We start from the raw sequence: 10759 nt of genomic DNA on the forward strand, positions 1-10759 counted from the left end.
TTTTTTCACGTCAACTGTTCTAAAAATCTTCAAGATCATAATTACATATTCAATTATATTGAATCGTATTATAATTATATACATATTATACCAGGAAAGCCTAGGTCCTGGTCCATAGTTATCAAAAGAAATGTTGTTCCAGCATATAAGATCCGTCCGACGTACGAACATCTAAGTAAAAGAATGTTCCAGTATGTACCAGACTCCACGAGTACGCTAGGCGGAGTCAAGTGACGTCACCTGTCGTTCAAAGCTCACCTCCCCTAGGGATATTTCTCGAAAATATCTTTCTTTTCGCAAGTTTTCAATGCCTGTACCAATTTTAATGGAACAAACGCTAAATTGTAGCGGACATCATGAAAACTAACCTCTATAAATTCCAAATTAATCCATCCTACGGTTGCTGAGTTACAATGATTTAAAAACTAACAGAAATTACGCACTCACGGTCACATGACCGAGAGAAACTACCCCTCCCAGCGCCAGCTATATATGCCACTGGGTCAAGGCTAACAGGTAGTTGTGTGGTGAGTTGAGTTCAGTTCATTGCAAGCAGTCCAGTCGAGCAGTGCAGTATATGTATGAGTAAGAGAGAGGGGAGACTGGCCCTCATATAGTATGTTCATGCAGTCTCGAAGACAGTACTTTTCGTCGTGTTTCGCGGAGACGAAATTACGGGCTAGTAAATCGCCATCGTACTTGAAAAAAAAAAGACGTCGCACCGTAAGTAGTCTATTGTGCCGCAACTATGATATAACTTATAGACATTTCGAAGTATAACACGTACGAAATCAGTGAAGTTCGAAGTTATATATTGGACATTCACAACATGACGTGTGGACTTAATTAATTGCACACAATATTAAATTACCAACAGAAACTGTCGTGTACAGTAACTTTAACTATTCTAGAACTTATTTTCTAACATAGCACATCCTTGGACTATGTCTTTTTATTTATGTGCCATATTAGGACTTGACGTGTTACAGTGATAAACTTAGTGAAAGTTAAGAACTTTTTCTAAAATAAGATAGTTCTATCAACATTAAAGAATCAGTGTTATCTGTCAGGACAACGATTTAAAGACTGTGGTTAGAGACGGTCATGAGAAATATTATGTGTTTGCACTGTGTTGGACGTTCCCAGTGACAGTTTAAAATAGTGTTGTTTTTTTTTTTGCAACAAGGACTGTGATCACTCATTGGACGTCCTAAAATTAACATAGTATCTGTAAATACTACTTGCATGTTCCGTGTGTTAAGATCATTTCCACGAGCAGCAGAAATCTTCAGAAAATTCTACAAGATCCAACTACCTTCAACATCATTTCATCTATAACATCAACGTGGTTTCTTCGTGGAACTTCAAGTTTGAGTCATCATCTGCACCCGCGGAAAGTTCCAGATTCTCATCAGTATTCGTAATCCAAGTTTTTTAATAAGTGAGTAGTCACAAACTGACTTTTTTTCTTCTTTTTTACCAATCGTGAACAGTGGTTTACTCAGTGCTGCGTGTGACGATACTTCGTAGTTTTCCACCATTACTCAAAATTCATCTTTTAATGATAAATCTATTTCACATAAGAAAGACTCTAGGAGTTTCAAGTGTTCTATGTTTCAAGGCTCACAAACTGAGAAACTCTCAACAGAAGTTCAAATTCTTATTTTCAATTATAAGTGTGTTCATGTCATGTCATAATACTTAGAAAGACTTTAGGTGAAAAACTGGCACTTTATGTTTTCGCAAAAGACCATTGGATCTGTGAGATTTATTTATTTTCACAAATTGCATTCAAGAAGATTTACGTTAACCCTTTTGATTTCAACAAATTATTTGCATTCTATATCGACATTGCAGGGTGGTGAATTGATTAACATTATTAATAAATTGTTTGAAAAAGGGTATAACCATCTATTATTCGCCCTGCGAGTCTATCCTGCTCTGTACCGGCTCCAAAAACCAACTTCCACTACCTGAGATCCTTCTCATGCCTTACGCCCCGAACTTTTACTGGTACAATATATAGGTACATTTTCGTGAACTAAGCAAATACTTGATCATCAATCTATCCTTCAATCTCCGTCAGCGTATGAAACTACAGCACTTGACGTTGTAAACATCGCGCCAATCTTCTGGAGCTTGCAAGTTACTTCGGTTGAGCTGCTCGTCTTCGGCTTCTTCGTGACTTTAGATCTTCATATTTGGATTGTGTTGTGACTTTGTGCCTGACGGTGTATGCAGTCTGGCTCATTTAACTGTTCTCTGCTTTTCGTGAACGTTGTGAGACAGTGCCAAACATTACGTGTGCCGTGCTGATGCTCGGAAGATTATGCATTACTTCTTTTAAGTGACTTACATTCCACTTCGTCTGAATTTTACAGTGCCTATCCCCGTCATTTTTATATCGCCTCTTCAACTGATATTGTGTGGACTTGAATGTTAACTTCTTTCTTACTTATGCATTGTTTTTCGAGTTATAATCGACTGATGATGACCCAGACTGGGGTCGAAACTGGTACCATTTCCACTTTTAATTAAATAAGAATGTAATCTCTACATCTCTTATTTACTTGTATTGAATAGGTTGAGCTACCATATTTATTATTTCAATTTAACTGTGATACTTTTCAATACGGAACAATTAAATTTTTATCTCTAAATTCCCTCATGTTGGAAAAAATTGTACCTAGTGTTTCCATATCCCTGTTGGATAGTTTTTTCTAGTATATTCAGCAGTACGTTCTTTCGTTTAACACGTTCTTTTCCCTTGTGCCCTGCAAAAACGTCTTAACGAGGTTTTACTGTGTTTAGGCAAATTACCATGACAGATATTGAATTGTGCGTGATATAAAACCCTATGTAATCTACATTAAAACAAAGACACATAATAAAACCTTATTGAACAAGTTAAAGACTTGTGAGTCAAACAGATACTGAATGCTGAATAACAGTTCTCAAGTTGATTCATGTCCCTGTGGACATGCAATAGTAAGCTCAATAAATTTGGTGAGCAATTTACAATAATAAAATATTTTATGTTTTTAAAACATTTTTAGACCTTGATTCAACTACGGTTCATAAACTGCGGAGTCATCTTAAAATAATCGTGAATATTGCTGAATAAAATTTAGGTATGACGGAATTCTGCAATATCTTGCTGATTTTACACATACTGATATGTAGTATTGTCAGTGACAAGGATAGACCCTCCAATCATAAATTTGTCCAAAGTACCACTGACTGAAGACGAAAATTCCATTTTAGCCAGGGCCCCTAAACACAGTTGGCCTAATTTTAACACTCTGAACACAGCCATCACTACAGCAGTAGAAGCAGAATTAGCCATTAGCAAATTACCAGCAGATAAACAAGACGAAGTAAGATTTGAAGTAGGAAGAAAATTAAACTCCATTCACAACCCAGAAAATAATATTAACTCTCATAATTCACTCCTTACTCATGATGACAATAGCTGCAAAGATTCTATTCTCACACAAAAGCAAATACGTGCTCTAAAAAAGAAAATCAATTATAATAATCTCCTAATTACAGAAGCAGGTAAAGGCAACACTATCGTCATAATGGACAAGAACGAATATGTAAGCAAAACAAATCAATTTTTTAAAGATAGCTCATTCTCTACAATAATGAAAGACCCTACCGCGAGAATCCAACATCAACTTAAGCAGACCCTCAAGAATACCGGTACTTCATATCCTTTAACAGATCAAGAAAAAACTAAATTAATTAATATGAACCCTGGTTTATCCACTGCCAAAATCCTCCCCAAAATACACAAAACCGGCGTCCCCATTTGCCCAATCATTAACTATAGACTGAGTCCATTATACAAAGCATCACAATTCATTCAAAACATTCTCTCCACTCATTCGACATTGTAAACATGTATCTTAGCATACAAATCTCCAAAATATACCCCATCATTCAAAAGAATTTAAGCAAATACAGAGGTCTAAGTTTTATACTAGAAATACAGGATTTCATGTCTATGCTTAAATTAGTTATAAGCAACAACTATTTCACTTTCGATAATGTTATTTATCAACAAGAAGGCTTGGCTATGGGATCGCCGGCCTCGGGTATCTTAGCTGAGATTTACTTGGATTTTTTGGAACACACCAAAATTGATAATAATAACTTTAACAAGATCCTTTTGTGGTCAAGATTTGTAGATGACACCATAGTAATTATGGATGAGAGCATTACAAACGCAGCTACCACCCTCATTAATCTAAATAACATTGACCCACACATAAAATTCACACTTGAATCCGAAATTGAACGGAAAATAAATTTTTTAGACCTAACTATTATCGAGCACCCAAGCTACTTAAGATATAAGATTTTCAGAAAACGCACCCAAACAGTCAGTACAATCCGTCAAGATTCTTTACACCCCCTAATTCACAAACGAGCAGCATACCGTATTAAGAGGTAAGTCTCATATAACATATGCCATCTAACTAACACACACTCTCATTCAATTCATTAATTTAATTTCATCTAATTTATTCAGGTTAACTTCATGGGCACTGCAATGAATTGCAAATTTCATACCAGACACAATGTATCTGTTTTAACCACATCTTGGCATGTGCCGTCCTGACAATGTCCAACATTTCAGCATAATTTAACAAGCACAATGAGAGCATCTCATTTTATTTTTTTGATTGATGTTGAAACAACATCTAGCAGTTCTCTGTCAGCTGGTGGTTATTTACAGCGGCGTCCAATGACTTGCATATGGCTAACACCACTCAAAGAGATTTGGTGATGAACTACGGGATCAAGAATTACCAGTTCCCGTTTACAATTGAATTAGTAATGATTAGCAGTATTAGAACTAACAGTTCTGTGAATATTAATACATGAAAGAGTCTCGATGTTGAGCATACTCAAGATGCAAGAATTTAGAACCAAGTTATTTTCAAATTTACTCATAATTTCATCCCAGTTTTTAATGTCAATTTGTATATATTTGTTTAATTTGTTTTATGTCAATTGTGTGCATGTACATTTGTTTAGTTATTAGATGTTTTACATTAAGGCTGAAGATGGCCAGCCCCAGCTGAAACTAGTCTCTAATTAATGTAATTTAGAATATTGCATATTATAGTATTGAAAGGTGGACCATTACAACATTAATTTAATAATTATATTGTAAATACCTTGTGTCAAAGTTTCTAGCAAGACCGAAACTAAGTTACAATTAATAGTATTGAATAGGTGGAAACCTTTTAGCTTTAATTTTATGTGATATTGCTCTGCAGTACGGAATAATCTGAAATTGATTACCTATGAAATATTTAATCGTCAAAATACCATTTCTCATTTCAGGTAACCTGCCTCAACTACATCCCCCATCCCTTGGTGCTGGGCCAGACTTTGTGTAACGTTACAATGACCTTGTCTCACGGGCTGTGTTCGTATCGTATGAGACTAGAGTTCGGATCTGGTCCTCTCTGTTACAATGATAACAGCAACACGTTAGTATTTGATCCTGTGGTGAACGTCAAGGTACTGGACTGGTGGCATCCCTTGTACCCTCACAATTCTAGCATGAGTTTGAACTTTTCCCAAGAAGATGCAGATTAAGTCTACTTATATCTTCAGTTCCTTATGTTGTGTAAGACTTGGGTTTAACTCATTTTAATATTTTGTATCATGAGTTCTCCAAAAATTGAAACATTGGAGAAGTATTTTTTTATGTAAATAATAAAAAGTCCTCACAAGCTGAGGATTTTTGCTTTTCTGTACCCTTTAGTCAATATGGGCTTATTACAGAAGAACAATGGCTGTATGTAGTAATAACACTTTAATTTAACAAGGGTGATTTTCCAAATTATAATTTCCTATTTGCTAATCCATTTTGTGACATCTTTCATTGTATTGTGTGCTTGTGCAGTGAATATTTCTTTGAGTGAGTACCGTGTAAATATATATTTTTCCATATGTCTTTTAGTGTAAATATGCACAATTTCATTCCATTGTATTTCTTTTGATGTTGTTGGTATTTTATGAATCACCCTTGTTTAATTGGTTCCTTTGAAAACGAGTATTTGATTTATATGTAAGTCTTGAAGTGAGAATGGGAAAGCACAAAGTGCCTGGGCATGGTGGTATGTGTTTAAGTGATAGCAGTCACGGTCCAAAAGACATCAGTTCGTTACTGGAAAAGGAAGGCCTACTTCTGTTGATTTTTTTCTGACACTGATGCACACAAGGGTGCTCAAGGATGTAATATCCACATCCTGTATCTCGTGAATAAAGTTGTTTCTTCATATTTCTACTGCTGTACTTTCTATATTATTAACATTGCTGATATTTCTCCTTGTATGTTTTCACATTACAGGGGTTAGTGTATGTTACAACCTTCAAAAATTGGTTGCTTTAATTATTTTTATCTCAGTCCATATAGCATGTACAGCAATGAAACTTTCTTTAAGAAAAATATTACCTGATTACAGTTCACAGGCATTACTAAACTGTTATAAGATTATTAAAAATATCAGCCGTTAGCTGTTTTTCTTCACTGCTTCATTTCTTGCAATTGTTATTAATGTATATACATTCTGGTTTTTTAATTGTTCTGTATAGAGTCGCAGCTAACAATCTGGCTACTTCCAGAAATATATTAGCAAAATTAGTACCGGTAATTTTGATTTTGTAGTGCTTTAAAGTAACATATTTTGGTCAATGTCAGCATGCAGATATTTTTTGTGCAATCAGCTATCCATCCTAGATGCACAATTCTGTTCAGTTTTTTTTAGGCATTGTACTACAGAATAAAAGGGGGAAAATCTTTTAAAATATTCCACATAGTTCATAATGTAGTTTTCTCAGACTTGCAGTTACACGTAACCTTTCTTAATCATCACATCAAAATTAATGCAATATCAAAACTAATGCAATATTTATAAAATTCTTTCACCAGAATATACATCTATAGTTATGCTATATGTTTAAAAAATTGCTTTTGAAGGTTTTGACATATTGTACCGACCTGCTCTCTAGTACTGATTTCCAATCAGTAAGTATTTGTATTCTTAAACCTTTTCCTTCATAAATTATGACTGAAGATAGTGTAGCCATGTTAGTACAGGTAATGTTTCAGTTCATAAAACGTCAACGATGTATAATGGATCCAGTTTCAAATTTCAGTGGTATTGTTAATTGAATTAATATTAACTGTTAATTTATACAATTTTTTAATGTACAAGAATTCTGCAGAACTCCATCCTTCAAGAAAGAAATAAGTACTTGAAATTCAGTATTTAGATTTAACTGTGGACAAAGTAATTAGTTTTCTTTTAGTAATTGCAGTTATTTTCATGTTATCAGTCTCCTGTGCTCAATCTAATTTATTTAAATAAATTGTGTGTGAATAATTTTTTGCGTTGCTTTTTTTTGAAATTTATTTATTGCACAAGGACATCCTGAAGAATTATCAAATAATATTTTTTGAAATTAAACACTTCTATGATTAAAAGATGAAATTTTTGACCTGACTGCATGAAAACCAAATATACTTAATATGGGAGACAGAAATAAAAAATCACTGTAAATTTTGTTGTTGAATTTAAAAAATTTACTTTTCCTCTTATATTTTTAAAACTGAATTTACAAAAAAAAAAAGTAAGACTTGCTTATATTTGTAACTGTTTATTTGGATTTAAATATTTTATTAGTTAGTTCATTAAAATATTTATCTTTTCTTGACTTGCTTATAGCTTCATAGATGATATTATTATTATTATTACAATTTTTTTTTTTGGTTGTAGCTAAGTGATCATTTGAAATTGGTACTTCTCTGTTAGGTTTACATCTGATAAGTTGATCAATTTTGCTTAAAAAGTTAATGTTCAAAAATATTGTAAATTAATTTTTTGAGAAAAGTAGATGTCTCTGATTATAGATTTAAGTGTGTTATTCTGTTTATTGATGTTTATATTACTCTGTTGCAATGTTGATTGTAATTTTTCATATTTAATGTTTGGCAGAGAAAGTAGTGTTTTGTGTATCTGTACACAGCGTCAAATTTTGAGTATCTAGCATTATACTTACATTTCTATGCGGGAAAATCTTATTGTTTCCGGCCAGGTTCTTACATAAAGGAACTTGTATTTTGTTAAATACTGGAAGAATGATTTATGTAAACAAAATGGTTTCCACATTTATGATGATTCATAAAAGAAGAAAATAAATATTAAGTGGGTATAGCAAATTATTCTAGACTAGCAATTTTCCCTTCTGCAGAAGCTGACCAGATTTTTCACAGAAAAACAGGACACTTTAATTCAGACGCCTGGATAGTGTGTTACTGGCAATAAACTGTAATGCAGCAGGTAAAAACCTCTGCTAAGAGTAGATTCATCATGAATATTGGAAAGGATAACGGTACATTACTTACAAAAAGAATGAAATAATTCAGGAATGATGTACTAAATGTTAATTCACTTGACCAAATTAAAGTACAGCAGTGCATAGACTATTGCACATTACTGAATCACTTGAATAATGCAGAAAAAACAGTCATCAGTTCACATGGCCATCATTGGTAATTAAACATGAAAAAGACTTATTCATGGATTTTAGGAGTTCTCTGTTTGAAGCTTAATAAATTAATTACGTGATAGATTGTAATGAAGCCGTTCTCAAATTTACTTACGCATATTATTCATAGTCTGTTAAGAGTCTTTTAAGATCAAATTTCCTGGAATTCTAGAACTTGTTTCCACCTCATTTCACTTCTGTTTGGCAAACTACCTTTGTGAAGCCCTGTTGTCTTGTGAAAATATTTTTCTAATGCTCTTCGGTTCTTGCACTGATAATAACAATAAAATTAAATAACTGAGGAAATGTATTCATTTTGCTTCTCGGCTAAAAACAAGGGCAATACGTGTCCCAAAGTTTTTTCTTGGAACACCGGAACAATTGTGTTGAAACTGGAATGTCTGGTCAACCTTATATGTTCTGTGGAATTGATTGTAGCTAATGCATGTGATAAGTTTCTTTAATTACTTCCTTAATTAGTTTGTGATGTATTGGAACAAATTGTTGTACTTCTGTGCACTTTATCTGTGAACACATTGTTTGGTATATCTCCCTGCTTTAGTTGTCAATTCCCCATGGTATATATAAGTGGATATGTACGAGTCCTGTTCAAAAAATAATCGAACTTTGAAAATAACTTGCCAGGAACCTAAGTTGGCTCTGTCTACTTTGAAGTCCTGGTAGGCAGTTTGGGAGATCTTTTACAGTTCTGCTTCATCTCCTCAGTTGACTGAAATCATCATTTTCAGGGTGAATTTCACTGCCCCGGTGAATAGGGTAGATTGTTTTTTTTTTTCAAAAATTCACAAATTAACAGCAATGATTTTCGTGGTGGAAGCTGCAGAGTTGTTTCTTCACAAGTCTGGTCTTTTTATCCTAAAATTTTCTCTGAAACATCTCAGAACTCGAGATAATACAGCGGTTCTCCGTTCGAGCCCTCGGATAGAAATTTGTGTTGCAGAACACTGTTGATGTCAAAAAGGGCTGTATGAACACTTTCATCTTCAACTTGTCTTGCCACACTTTCTTCTGTTTCAGCAATTTTTTCCACACCACTGTGGTGATAGTATTTTATTCATCGTCTGGTTTGCCTCCGTAAATATTTTCCCCTGTCTGAAACAGATAACCTGCTCGTAATATTCAGACATCTTGACAGGTCTTTCATATAGTCGACTCGCTTTCAATCTGAGCAGTAGCTACTTGTTTCAGAATTGAGCATTGCACAGCAAATGGCTAGTTACATAGGAAGGATACAGCACCACTTACCAAAAGCCGGTAAGATTTCATATTTGCACGGTATTTTCAAAGTTCGGTTATTTTATAAACACACCTCGTAATTTGTTTGTAAATGCAAGTGTCTGTTATTGTACCTGTTTTATAGAATTTATAAATCATCATTAATCAAGTTTGAATACTTTTTGTAGTAGTCTTTGCATTTTCTCGATGCATTAAGCCATTGTGCATTTTGTGGTGTGAATAAATTGAGTTTTAATTTTCTTTAATGAGGTTGTGAAGTGTGGATATTGTTTCCTATGTACCTGTATCCTCACATTTACAGACTTGTGAGTAGACATGGTTGTTTGGCACTTGACTGCTTCATTTAATTGGAGTGTGTGTTGTATTGCTTAAATTTCTGAAAATCAAGTACTCTGTTCATATTGAATTGTAAGAGACAGTTTTGTTGAACAGTTCTGCATTCCGTATAAATAAATAAAGAGATTAAGATTACACATTGACTATCCTTACTACATAAGCAATGGTTTCTCTTCTCTTACCTTAGTCAGTAGCTTCCTCTGTAGATCAGTGGTAGTGTGTTGCCTCCGGGTTCAAACCCAACAGAAGTAGTCGGATTTTTGAAGGGCGGAAAAGAAAGTCCATTCGACACTTGCATGTTGTACGATGTCAACATGTAAAAGATCTCTGGTGAGACATTTCATGTTAACCTGACAAAATTAATTAAAACTCAGCCATAGGCGCCCAAGAGAGATTCGGTTTACTCTGCCATCTAGTAGACCTAGAGTGAAACGGAATGTCAAAATTGACGAGCAGACAGCCAGATGGTGTCACAAGGTCTCCATATAGTAGCTGAGGCCATACAATTATTGTTATTTACTGTTGCCAATATTTCTGATGGCTGCAATATTATGTCCGCATTAGTCCTGATGCATGTATGTATTCCTGAGCT

The 10759-nt window shown here is 34.1% G+C and overlaps 1 protein-coding gene across 1 annotated transcript in view; it reads left to right on the forward strand.

The window, feature by feature from the left end:
* fsd (fates-shifted) overlaps positions 1-10302 on the forward strand; it is a 119112-nt gene extending 108810 nt beyond the window's left edge. The window contains exon 7 of the mRNA XM_067143702.2: positions 5359-10302. Coding sequence (XP_066999803.1) covers positions 5359-5616 — 258 coding nt within the window. The 3' untranslated portion in view covers positions 5617-10302. The remainder of the gene's footprint in view (positions 1-5358) is intronic.
* The last annotated feature ends 457 nt before the right edge of the window (positions 10303-10759 follow it).

This window comes from Anabrus simplex, chromosome 3 (assembly GCF_040414725.1).
Source record: "Anabrus simplex isolate iqAnaSimp1 chromosome 3, ASM4041472v1, whole genome shotgun sequence".
Lineage (NCBI taxonomy): Eukaryota > Metazoa > Arthropoda > Insecta > Orthoptera > Tettigoniidae > Anabrus > Anabrus simplex.